The sequence below is a fragment of the Silene latifolia genome, chromosome 9 (genome assembly GCF_048544455.1).
Source record: "Silene latifolia isolate original U9 population chromosome 9, ASM4854445v1, whole genome shotgun sequence".
In the NCBI taxonomy this organism is placed as follows: Eukaryota; Viridiplantae; Streptophyta; class Magnoliopsida; order Caryophyllales; family Caryophyllaceae; genus Silene; species Silene latifolia.
This window is the reverse complement of record NC_133534.1, coordinates 139,423,786-139,437,323: the sequence shown is the minus strand read 5'-3', so window position 1 is coordinate 139,437,323 and position 13,538 is coordinate 139,423,786. Positions and strand designations below refer to the sequence as shown.

At 38.9% G+C, this 13,538-nt stretch overlaps 2 protein-coding genes across 2 annotated transcripts; both read left to right on the top strand.

Annotated features, from left to right (window-relative positions):
• The first annotated feature begins 1,164 nt into the window (after positions 1-1,164).
• Positions 1,165-2,952, top strand: LOC141601654 (uncharacterized). The gene is made up of 4 exons (XM_074421949.1): positions 1,165-1,722; positions 1,905-1,997; positions 2,135-2,206; positions 2,305-2,952. Exons 1-4 carry the CDS (start codon positions 1,165-1,167, stop codon positions 2,950-2,952), a joined length of 1,371 nt encoding a protein of 456 aa, XP_074278050.1.
• Positions 2,953-3,119: 167 nt separating this feature from the next.
• Positions 3,120-3,509, top strand: LOC141601653 (uncharacterized). Its single transcript, XM_074421948.1, has one exon. The coding sequence runs from the start codon at positions 3,120-3,122 to the stop codon at positions 3,507-3,509; it is 390 nt and encodes a 129-aa protein (XP_074278049.1).
• The last annotated feature ends 10,029 nt before the right edge of the window (positions 3,510-13,538 follow it).

Below are 13,538 nucleotides of genomic sequence, written 5' to 3'. Positions count from 1 at the left end.
TCGTGCTTCTGGTGATGCTCTGATGGAGGAAATTGAACCAACGTTTGAAGCCCCTCCTATTGAAAAGCCTTCTTTGGAACTTAGTTTAGGGACGGGGATCAATTTGGCTGCGTCTGAGGCCCCTACTGTTGTACCTGCTACTGCAACTGTAGAGAAGCCAGACTGGAATAAGGTTGTTAAGCCCAAAGTTGGAATGAGTCTGCACTATTGGGAACATAGTGCAGCTTCTACTGAAATTGATGTTTCTGAGGATGATGTTGAATGTGAGTTGAGGTTTTGGCAATATACTTTAATGGGGACTGTTCTGGGTGCCCGACCTACTGCAGATCAAATGCAAGCTTATGTCGCCAAAAGTTGGAACCATGTCTCTCTGCCTGCTGTCCAATACTTCAGACGTGGGTGGTTCTCCTTTAGATTCACCAGTGCTGAGGATATGGATGAGGTTTTGAAGGGTGGACCTTGGTCATTAGGGAGTAATTCTTTGGTTTTGAAGAAGTGGACTCCAAACTTCTCCCTTGAAATGGACAAATTTTCTGTTGTTTCTATTTGGGTCCTTTTTCCTGACCTTGACCCTGTTCTCTGGTCTGACATTGTTTTAAGAAAACTTTCTAGTAAGATTGGGAAGCCCCTTTATGCTGACATGACTATTTATTGCAAAGCCCGCCTTTCCTTTGCTAGAGTGTTAGTGGAAGCAGACTTGGCTACTGAACTTCCTGAGCAAGTTTTGATTAATACTCCTTATCATGGACAGATGTGCAGAATATTGTGTATTAATGGAAGCCTTTTTACTGTCAATGCTGCAAAAAACATGGACATACTGAAAATTTCTATAAACAGAACAAGGATAGGGTGGCTGTTCAGGCTGTTTGGAGGAAGAAAGCCCCTGTTTAGGCTCCAGCAGCTACAACCTACCAAAGCTCCCCCTGCTAGTCGTACTAGCTCTACAGGCTCTAAGGCTGGCTCTTCTAAGGCCAAGAGGAAACAGACTAAGGTGGTGGATACGACTGTAGGATCCCAGGATAGTGGTGACCTTGCTTCTGATATAGAGGTTGCCTTGCAAAACACCTATTCTGTTCTTGCTACTGAAGAAGCTGCTCAGGATTTTGTGATTGAGACTAGTCTGTCCTTAGTGGAAGTTGTTGAGCCTATGCCCCCTGATAAAACATGAAGATAGCTGTCTGGAATATCAGAGGGCTTAATGATAGCATTAAGCGGTTGGAAGTTGTTAGGTTTCTTTCTCTTAATAAACCTGATCTCCTTGGCTTGGTGGAGACCCATGTCAAGCAAAATAAAGAGATTTCAATAATGTCTCAGTTTCATCACTATGGTATTCTTAGCAATAAGACTCAGGGTAGGATCTGGCTTTTTTATAACCCTTCCACTGTGGCTCTAAGTAATTTTGTCCTCCATGAACAACTGCTACACTGTGATGTCTTGTTTAGGGAAACCAATCAGACTATAGCTGCTACTTTTGTTTATGGACAGAATGCTCCTAGAGATAGGGTGGGACTGTGGGAAGAATTGGTTGCTCTTTCTCGCACTCTTACTCAAGCTTGGATTGTCTTGGGAGATTTTAATGTGGTTATAAGATTAAGTGACAGAGTTTTCCCTAACCCTCCTTCCAACCATGATATAATGGAATTCAACTCTTGTTTGGCTCAGTGCTACTTGGATGACATGCATAGCATGGGGTCTGAGTTTACTTGGTCCAATAAACAGGATGTTACTACTAGAACCTGGCTAGATTGGATAGGGTTTTGGTCAATCCTGATTGGCTTGCTTTATTTCCTACCTCTTTTGCTACAAGCCTGCCCCCTAGAATATCTGATCACTATCCTCTTTTGGTCTTTGTGGCTCCTCCTAGACATATTGAAAGGAAATTCAGCTTCCTTAATGTTTGGCAGGGTCACTCTGACAATGAAGGCTTAGTTGCTACTGCTTCGCACACCCCTAGTTGTGGATCCCCAATGGCTCAATTGTTTCACAAGCTCAAACTTGTAAAATATTCTCTTCATATTTTGCATAAGAACCACTTTGCAAATATCTCTGCTAGAGTTCTGGCTGTTAAGAAGGAATTGGATGCTTGTCGAATGCTTTGCTGGTAGACTTGTTTTTTGCTTCCTTAATTGAGCAGGAACGAATTCTGACTGCAAAATATGCAGCTCTCAGTAAATTGGAAGTTGACTTGCTGTTTCAAAGGGCTAAGGTGCATAATATCAGGAAAGGGGATTGCTCCTCTAGCTTCCTTTTCTCTAAAATTGCTCTTAGGCAGCATCATAGTTCTATGGTCTGATTCAAGATAAGGATGGGGTTATGAGATATGGGATTGATGCTGTTAATACTGCTTTTGTGGAGTACTATACCAGTCTGCTTGGTGTGACTACTGAGGTTGTGCCAATTAGCGAGTCTCTTTTTGCTTCTGGCCCTAGGATTTCAGATGATGTTGGGGCTCAACCTACTCTGCCTATTACTAGGACTGAGATTAAGCAGGCCCTCTTTAGCATCCCTTCTAATCAAAGCCCTGGGCATGATGGCTTCTCTTCAGGGTTTTTTAAGCATTCCTGGGCTACTGTTGGTGATTCTTTCTGTCTTGCAGTTGAGGAGTATTTCAAGACTGGGAAGATGAAGAGAAGGGTGAATGTTACTCTCCTTACTCCCATTCCTAAGAAGGAGGTTCCTCTTACTGTCCAAGACTTCAGACTTATTGCTTGCTACTCAGTAATTTACAAGACTATTAGTAAGATAATTGCTAATAGACTTCAGAAGGTCTTGCCTATCTTGGTTGGTAATGAGCAAGCTGCTTTCATTAAAGGTTGTAATATTTTTGAAAATATTATGATGTCTCATAATTTAATCAAAGGCTATAATCAAGGGCTTATTTCTCCTCGATGCTTAATTAAAGTGGATATCAAAAAAGCTTCTAATTCACTTCAGTGGGGCTTCATCAAGTAGATGTTGTATTGACTGGGGTTCCCTTCAAATTTTGTTCAATGGACCATGGGTTGCATTGCTTCAAGTTGGTTTTCATTGAAGAGTAATAGCAATATTTGTGAATTTTTTCCTGGTAAGTCTGGGGTCAGGCAGGGTGATCCAATCTCTCCCTATATTTTGTGTTAAGCATGGAAATCCTCTCTAGACAGCTTAGAAGTCTTCATCCCCTTCCCTATGTTTCCTCTCATCCTAAGTGTGCTCAGTTCAGGTTAAACCATCTGATCTTTGCTGATGATCTCATGGTATTCATGAGGGGGGATGTCCCTTCTGTGGTTACTGTTGTAGAGAGTTTAGGTCAGTTTGCAAGCATTTCTGGTCTGCATGCTAATCCTTCCAAGACTAGCATATATTTTGGAGGGGTAACTGATGATATTAAACAACAAATTGAGGCTGCCACTGGGTATTCTGAGGCTAAATTTCCATTTAGGTACTTGGGGGTCACTCTGAACCTAGGTAGGCTTACCCCTGATATGTTTAGAGGCATGATGGATAAGATTCAGGCTGCCATTCACCATTAGACTGGTAACCTTCTTTCCTATGCTGGTAAGCTTCAACTCATAAACTCAATTTTATTTTGGCTTGAGAATTTTTGGTGCTCTGCTTCACTCTTGCCAAAGGTTGTCATTAAAATGGTAAATAAGCTTTGTAAGGATTATTTTTGGGGCATTCCTCTGGACAAACGCAAGATGATATTTCAGAGTTGGTCTTCAATGTGCTTACCCTGGCAAGAAGGGGGGTTTAACATTAAAGAGTTGTTGAGTTGGAATAAAGCATTACTCTGCAAATGGGTTTGGCTTCTAACTCAAAACAGAGAAGAAATCTGGGACCAATAGACTAAGTCCTAAAATATGGTTCACTCCTCTATCAGGACAGCTCAGAGTAAACCACATCATGCTGAGAGTTGGAGATCTATCCTCAAAGTGAGGGACTGTCTGCTGGAACTATCAGGTGGGCAGAGTGGTGCTGAGGCAGCCTTGCTCTCTTGTGTGGTGAAGGGACAGTTTATTGTGGGGAAGGCATATGACATTTTTAGGAGGAAACGAGGTAAGCTAGGGTGGACTAAACTTTTGTCTCATCCAGCAATCCTACCGAAGCACAAAGTTTGTATTATTCAGGCTACTCTTAAGGTGCTCTCTACTATTGATAGTTTTTGCACCCGTGCCTATCCTATGGTGAACCGTTGTTGCTTGTGTGAGGGAGCCATGGAATCTCATCATCACTTTTTCTTCAGATGTTCTTAGTCTGGGCAGGTTCGAAGATTAATGCTGCAATGGCTTGGCTTGTCTGGTACTTGCTCAGATATTGACTTGAAGAACTGGTTGTATCTTTTGCTTAACCTGGGTTTACCTACTTGGAAACGAGTCATGGTTGTTAGTTGTTTTGCTGGCTTGGTTTTCTCAATTTGGGAGGAAAGAATCAATCGAATTTTCCGGGGAAAAAGAAGGGCCCTGAGGTTGTTGCTAAACACTTGCAGTGGGTTTTAAAAATGCGCCTATCCGTTAGTCCTATTATTCAGTTACACTCTTGGTTTGTAAACAAGTAGAGTAGTACTTTGCTTTCCTAGCGTGTTCTCTGTGGTGTTTTGTTTTTTGTAAGGGCTCTCTCATTTATTTTTTTTCCCTACATGGATGAATATAGATGAGTACACTTTTCTTGCAAAAAAAAAAAAAAAAAAAATAATAATAATAATAATAATAATAATAATAATAATACTAATACTAATACTAATACTAATACTAATACTAATTACTAATAATAATAATAATAATAATAATAATAATAATAATAATAATAATAATAATAATAATAATAATAATAATAATAATAATAATAATAATAATAATAATAATAATAATAATAATAATAATAATAATAATAATAATAATAATAATAATAATAATAATAATAATAATAATAATAATAATAATAATAATACAAATAATAATACAAATAATAATTGTATTTCCTAAATAGTAATAATAATAATAATATTATTATTATATAATATAGTTTCCTAATAACTTTCTATGTGACCTACCTTATCATTATAAATAGATGGTATGACCTAATTAGAGACCTTATTAACTCATAAAATTCATAGAAGAGAGAGAAGAGATCTGAAAAGAAAAGAGAAGGAAGAACTAGCTAGGAAATCGTCACAAGGTAACTTTCTGTCGTCTCTTAATATACTCACCTTAAGACGATTATAACTAGTTAATTAAACCACCGTTGACTGACCCGAGACCATGACCTTGACCGTGGGACACCATATTTTGACCGGACCCACCGTTGACCACTTATGACCGGCTGGAAGCGGGTGTTTGAAGCGGTTGTTGTTGGGTGGTTGATATACACAAGTTACACGTTTTATATAGTTTATGAACCCATACTTGGATGAGACAGACCTAGACCTGGGTTGGGTGATTACATGGGGGTGAGTCGACCATCGTGGGTGGTCAAGGGTGGTGGTTGGTGCGGTTGTTGCCGGAGTTATCACATGTTTTGTTGGTTGTTCGTGTTTTTCATGAACTCGTGTATTAGCACCCTTGTGACCTCGCTAGACCGTGACCCAGGGAGGCGTAGTTTCTTGTGGGACCACCGTGGGTCAGGGGAGACCACGGTGGTGGCCACTAGTGGTGTGGGGTGGTTGTGGTTTGTTGAATGTCGTGAGTTACCTTGTTGTTTATGTCGTGGATGAGGTGTTAGGGCCCGATTGGGGATGGCTGCGACTAGTTATGTCATGTTGGTGGGTGTCCTAGCAGGGGAAGTTGCAGGTGGTGGTCTGTGGTGGCGGTGGTGGTGGTAAATAGTGGTTAAAACCTTGTCTTTTGTATACGTTGCGTCGGGATTGAACGTTGTTGGTGTTAGCTGCTAGGGCACGCTTTGGCAGCCATGTGGGGTGGTTGTTGCTGGTGGTAGAGCCGTGTTTAGGTTGTGGGAGGAGGAGGCTCACGGTGGGGACTGGTGGTGGATTGGGTGGTTGTCGGGTATGAGAGAATTTATGGGGTTTTGGGGGTAGTGTCGTGTGAATGAGTATAGGGTGTGGGGTTTTTGGGTGCGTTAATATAGATTTTTAAGGGTTGTTTTATTTTACACGTAACCTTTAATCATTATCATATTGTTGTGTTGTTAGACGGGTTTTTGGAGACGGGTTTATTGGGATGTGAACTTGGGTTCGTAAATTTGACTCGGGTTCATAATAATTGATAATAGTAAGCTATGAACAAATATGATAATTAATAATGAATTATAAGTAAAGTATAAATAACTAATATTGAATAACTATTATAATTGTTAGGTGACGGTTTTATTGAAGAGTGCTACTAGTTGATTAGCTCGGATTGCGTAATTGGTAATTGGATATGGCTTGCCAGGTAGAATAATCTACTCAACTATATCTGTTTCCATGTTTAATACGTTAATGTTATTGGTAGGATGATTGGTTTATGACCGCTTATTTAATTAAGTTAATTGAGTGATTAATATTTTTAGTTGTTGGAGTTGTGCATATTTTATACAATTATATTGTGGAATGGTTTATGAGAATTAGACGGCCCCAGCCATAGTCTGTGGTGGATAATGTGATTGGTGATTGGACTGCCCCAGGCTTAGTCTCTAGTGGATAACGTGTGTGATTAATTGGAAGGCCCCAGGCTTAGTCTCTGGTGGATAACGCGTGTGATTAATTGGAAGGCCCTAGGCTTAGTCTCTTGTGGATAACGTGGACAGTTGATGTTGAGATGTGACATGTGGACAGTTGAAATTGGAATGTGGCATATTGACGGTTGTGAAATTATTATTGATTATTTATTTATTATGAAGTATTTTATCCTACTCAACCTCGTGGTTGACAATGTATTCGTGAACACCTGTGATGAACCATAATGGGGAGCAGATTTAACAGGTACTAAAGATTAGCTGACTTGGGAGCATTGGGACGTGAGCTCGACTTTGACCATAGTTGCTGTCTAGATCGCTTACTTGACTTATATAACTTTATTTATGTAATTACCGCTGCGTAGTAAATTGTAATGTTAAGGTTTCAATTTAATCAGTTGGGAATGTAATTAAACCGTTACTTCAGCTAAAGTTATTAAAGTAATTTGGTTTGTTTTAATTTGTATCATTTACCTCGGGCAACTGAGATGGTAACAATCCTATTTATTGGGAATGTCTTGCTAAAGGCTCCTAAATAAATGGGGGTGTTACAAAGCGTAGTCTAACGGAGTTTAAATGGCCCACACAGACAGTCGACGGAATCTAAATTGTTCCCGACGACAGGTCCTTGACTCATATCCCCGAGTCGCCTTGGCGTCGCCCTTCCCGACGGCAAGTCCTTGGCCTGAACCCTTTCGAGCCGCTTCGGACTCCAGGTTTTAATCTTCGATTGACCTGGGGGTTATACTTTGACTTTCGCCTTGTCCAAGCCTCAGTCAAAGTGGGGGTTCTGTAGATACCCAGTATCTGTCGAGTCTCCAACAAACACCCGATGATTATCGGAATACAACATGCTTAGGAATTGAAGCATTTAATCGACAGTTTGGTATAACTATGCATCGGAAAACTCAAAACGATTTCGAAAACAAAAATTTTCAAAACTTTCCAAAAGTAACTGTAGTGTTTAATGCACGATGATAGGGTCGCAATGACACTAACTAGAGTCAAAACCGACACCGGACCAAAAATCGACTCAAAAATTCAAATCCCGACTCCAACAACGACTCAAACCCAGTCAAACACAAAAAACAAACTTCTCAAAACTTACATGTTATGTATTCCCGGAATGCTTGATGGTCAAGTAAAAATCATGTCATCCAAAACATAGGATAGAACAAATCATGATTTCAATTGCGTGATAGTGACAAGACAGCTCGAAGACCCGTGAAATGGCTCGCGCCTCTTCGAGTAGCCCATGCGGCCACGTCGCTCAAAACGCACACAACCACCCATTTCTCTATAAATACCAACCTTCACACACCATAATCCTCACGCGAGTGTGCGCCCCCTCATCTCTCCCTTAAAATTCTAGACTCGACTTCTTAAGTCACAAACCGACACGTGTTTTCGACCTAACGATCGAAAATACAAGCCTTACACATTGTTTGGTACCGTCATCGTGCATTAAATCACTTGACCGACCACTTCGACCAACTACACCATCACTAAACTAAACAAAACACTCTTTTACATTGCTAAAACGGTTTTTAACCGAGTTTTCCGACCAAACAGGTTGATACACTTTCGTCGATTTCTCGTCTCAAGCCTAGCATGTAAGTATGAGGGTGTAAAAATCCTCTTCTTTCATGTCTTTCATCTGTTTTATGACTATAACATGCTAAAACATGCATAACATGATTCAAATTTAGGTTAGATGAGCTAAAACCGGATTTTGGCCGGAGACAGGGGTTGCTTGCATAGCAGGAGGGCTTGCGCCTCAATCCCCTCTCAGGCCTTAATCCAGCCGTGTTTGATCTTAACTTTCCTTTTTATTTCATTTCTTATTTGTAATCTGTTTTTACCATTTCAAATATTACAAATCATTTTCATGATAAACTTAACCATAAAGCATTTTCACCCTTGGTTCCTCATACCATGACGGTTTAAATCCGTGGTTCGGTGATAATACTTGGTTAATCACATTTTAAAAGGTATTTTAAAACGTTTTATTTCATTTCTTTACATTTCAAAACAAACATATTAGTCACAAATACAAAGTCATCCTTGGTTCCACATACCATGTTGGTTTTAACCCGAGTACGATGATAAACATTGGCTAATTACAAACAAATAAACTTAAGACAATTAGTTCGTAATCATTTTTCAAAGCTATTCATGTCAAGCTTGCAAAACCGAACCCGGCATCGAATATTATCAATACAATGGTGATTATTCAAGTCCCATTCCTCATATTATCACAAAAGCGGTCTAAACGACCTTTTCAAACCAAGACGGGTTCAAACACCCTCTTTTCAAACCATTTTACAAACATTTTAACAATCAAAAGACGTCCCTTGGACAGTCAGCTGACTCGCGCCGAAACAGGCCAATTGTTTTCTAGTTTTCAAACCAGGTCAGGTTTTCTTCCATCGCCTGACGGCTCGCGCCTCAATATGCTACCGGATGCAGACCCTGCTTCCTTTCCAGCACTTGTCTAGGACGATCCCGACTTCGGTTAACCCGAATACAGGACGGATGAGATGACAAATCTGCCTCTTTTATATCTTATTTGCAAAACGCCTTTCTAAGACAAATTGATCACGTTATGCGCCATGAACCTAACTCGATAAATGGATGTTTAATTTCCGTCTTGCATGCAAATAAACATTAAATCCAGGTTGACATCAATTAATTATTATTCGGATAAACAACTAATATAGAAAACTCACATTTTAGGTTCAAACTTGTGGATGTGCATTCATGCATTTACCCGTTTTATCAACTTTTGCATTTAACCAACCAAAATCGATCAGTAGAGGCCGCTGCCGCGGGAGAGATTGGGTGTCCGATTAAAGGGCTTCCCAATACGTACCTTCACCTCTTACTCAGAAACTTTGGATAGTGGACGACCTTATCCAGGGCGTACAAGGGTCATTCTAGAGATAGGATGCTAAAGAGGGAGGACTCCTTATCTTTAGTACCTAAGTCAAACACCGCTTTTTGCCTTGGTTGACCTAGGTATAAAGTGAATTTGAACGGGTTCCAAGCATCCCACAAATGCTTGGTGGCGACTCTGAACATCTCTTGCATCATTTTGAGACCCTTGCAAAGACGAAACCGACAGATCTAAAACGATCCAGTCTAAAGCATTTTTATGCCACCGAGCGTGGCTTTCAAGACCGCTATGCGTCCACAGATTGGCTTGGCGTGTAGGTGGCATGTCCACAATATGTAATAAATTTTATTTGACCCTAATAGGCCCCTTCTAGACTTAGGCCCTTGTCATTTGTCAACCCAAACACCCAATAGGGCCGGCCCTGCCCGCTTCCTCGGGGATGCAGCAATCGTGGGAGTTTGGCGTGTCTGTTCAGCTCCCATGCCTATTTCCTATATAATTACTGCTGCAACTTGTCATTTGGCATGCTTTTTATTCTGTTTTCCGTCTTTAGTCTTCCTTAGGCTTTATAAAATACTCTATTAACATTTCCAATAATTCCATTATGCATTTAGCTCATTTGTTTACATTTTCAATTCGGGTTTTTATCAAGCATTTCCGTTCTTCCTTTTCTAGTTTCATTTGGTAATTTTCCCTTTTCTCCTCTTTACTTTGTTATTTCTTTCTCTTTATTTTCTTATTGTTATTTTGCACATGTTATTCTTGTGTTGGGTAGCTTACATATTATTATGTTTGAGTAGTTAATTAATCTAGGGTGAACGGAATTAGCATGTATAATTAGCGTTTTTTATTGTTTGAATTAGGTTTGTAGCGTCATTGTGATTATCTAATTTCTTTGCTTGATTTAATTGTTAAACTATGCTTTGTGGCCACAGTCATTTGTTTACACTCGTTAATCTTCTATCTAAGATCGAGAGATGGGAAAGGAATAAGAGTAAGCAAGAATAGTAAAGCGAAATAGTAATAGCGAGAGCCTCTAGGACTCGTTTTATAGTCGGTAATAAACCGAGAGGCATGTGCCATTGACTTAGACAATTACCGATATCACCATACCTGTATTTAACAATATTAATATGCTAGTTTACATGTGAAACCCGTATCCCTAGATTTTCCTTCTTATTCTTATTTATTATTTTCTCAATTGCTTTATTTTACAAATCCACCTACCAACCAAACTCGTTAATCGCCCTTGATAAAATTCGCGCCATAACAACTTGTTTAGCAACTCTCGTCTTATTTTGTTCGACCCCGACTACACTAGCTTAGGTTAGACCTTTTGGGTAATTTATATTTGATTTGGGTACACGACTAACCCTGTCAGCAACCCACGAATTCTACGGGCCACAAAACTAGATATGTATAAAACCACAATTATGTTAACTATTAACAAAATCATAACCTTAAAAACAAACCACTTATTCAACGTTCCGAAGACTTAATGTGAACACCCCCCCGCGATGTTATACAATAAAGTAAAAATAAATATTGCACCGAAAAATGCGAGATTTTAAAAACTTTAATGATAAAAATCGCGGAGTCACTAAATCATACACCAAAATTTGAGTTTAAGAAATCTTTTGATACAAAATACCAATTAAATGAATTCAAGGGATCCCGATCCCTTTATAATACACAAATTATATATTAACTACTAAAATAAATTACGGCGAATAAGGTTCAATCGTTGTAAGTACAAGGCTCGCTAGCTCACTCGTCGAAACCCCCAATTATGCACCAACCTACAACCTGTTCACTCATTAAAAATGAATGCCATAATTAGTGAGGAGTAACTCAAGGTTCTCTCAGCCATATTACATCAAAAATCAACTAAGCAAAAATATTTCAAACATGATACAACATAGTCGAGCAACTTAACCATCATGATATGAGAGTAACCTTCAGTATATGTGAAGTCAACCATTTACAATATCATATGAGAAGTTTATATGAGAATATCCAACCAAAACATCACTAATGATATAACAACCCTAAGCCAATACAAACTTTATGTGACATAGATGAACAAGAGGCCAACAATATAATACATGTGAGTTAAAACCGTAGTTATTTTCTTTAAAAGCATTTATAAGTTAACATACAATGAACGAGACGTGACTACTGATGTCACATGCATACCTATTGCTTGCATCTCACCATATGTACGAACGGGAACATCAATCCCACCGATCATATTGATATTAGGTGGCTTTCATCTCACCCTCTAGTGCTCAATAGGACCAATGAATCACACAATAAATAGTATATGCAAAGCATCGACTAAGCAAGACTTGTACCCAAACTCTTGGGATAAACATTTCCAAAGTCAACATGTGGTAAACATTTCGCATCCTCTAAACCCAATCCTCCTGGTAGGATGATGATAATAATACGGTCTTAGTCTAAACATGGATCCAGCCTTTCAGGATGAACATTTCCCGATTCAAGATTCGATAAACGTCTTGTATCCAAGTCTCGATGCAATAGAACGAAGCCGAGTACCCTGAATCCGACAGAAGGCCAACGGAAGGGGCGGAAAGAGAATGAGGATACCAAATCCGGAAAAATGGCCAACTGAAGTGGTGTAAAGAGAATGAGCATACCAAATGTATTAGAACGACCATCGGAAATTGCGCAAACAATGTCAAGCTAACATGCTATGCACCATGACACTACCATATGTAAACAACACATAGAATTCACTAATGTAACTTAGGAATAAAGTCCACCCATATGTAAAAGCATGCAATGCATGGGAGTTTCACCCAATACAACCAAACATGATTTCAATGACCATTTAAAGCAAACACGGTATAAAAGGGTGAAACATCCAAAACCGTCATTAAACATGTAAATGGGACGTAAAAAATGTGTTTTAGTGTAACACCCTTATTTATTTAGGAGCCTTTAGCAAGACATTCCCAAATAAATAAGACTGTTACCATCTCGGTTTCCCGAGGTAGTGAATAACAAAGTACAAAAAACCAAAGTACTTTAGATAAAATTTAGCGATGACATGTTTATTACAATTTAACCAAACTAAAAACTCAATATAAAATTAATTACAACTCGTAGCGGAATTAAATAAAGTGATTAATAAAATATATGATCTAGACTTCTAGGTAGACTGGCCGAGTCCTCACGGATCCCCATAAGCTCCCAAGTCAGCTAATTCAAGTACCTGTCAAGTCTGCTCCCCAATTACGGTTCATCACAGGTGTTCACGAATACATTGTCGACCACGAGGTTGAGTAGGATAAAATAAATTATAATAACCAGTAAATAATAATCTCACAACTGTCAATATGCTATATTCCTATTTCAACTGTCCACGTTATCCACCAGAGACTAAGCCTGGGGCTTCCAATCATTCACTCATATGATCCACCAGAGACTAAGCCTGGGGCAGTCCAATAACTCAACCACATTATCCACTAGAGACATGGTCTGCAGAACCAGCTTGGGGCCGCCTAATATCCACATAATCCAAATCTCAACATGCAATATATATTATAATCATACTCATGCCAATTCACAATAATAACTCAGTATTAGTAATCCATCTCATAACGATATGCCAAATCTCAACAAAAGAATTATCAACAATTATCATATCTCATGCTCAAGCCAATTCAAACAGACTTAGCTAAATGAGTAGATTATCCTACCTCAGCAGCAAAATTCAATAAAGCAGACCAAGAAAATAATCATAGGTACTCCACTTCAAAACCGTCACCTAAAAGAAATATTATAATTTAATTATTACTTATTCAATTCATTATATTATTTTAATCAATTATAATTTAATTATATTAATTATTTCCCGTGTAGATTATTACGTAAAAACCCGTCTTAAATAATTAATAAATCAAACCCAATACCCAATACCCAATACCCAATACCCAATACCCAATACCCAATACCCATGAAATCACGT

Excerpts from the sequence above, each read along its gene's own strand:
- LOC141601654 (XM_074421949.1), top strand. The coding sequence starts at position 1,165 with ATGAAGATAGCTGTCTGGAATATCAGAGGGCTTAATGATAGCATTAAG. Across the intron at positions 1,998-2,134 it reads TGTTTCACAAGCTCAAACTT|GAACGAATTCTGACTGCAAA; the intron begins GTAAAATATTCT and ends TTAATTGAGCAG. Across the intron at positions 2,207-2,304 it reads TGCTGTTTCAAAGGGCTAAG|GATGGGGTTATGAGATATGG; the intron begins GTGCATAATATC and ends ATTCAAGATAAG.
- LOC141601653 (XM_074421948.1), top strand. The coding sequence starts at position 3,120 with ATGGAAATCCTCTCTAGACAGCTTAGAAGTCTTCATCCCCTTCCCTAT.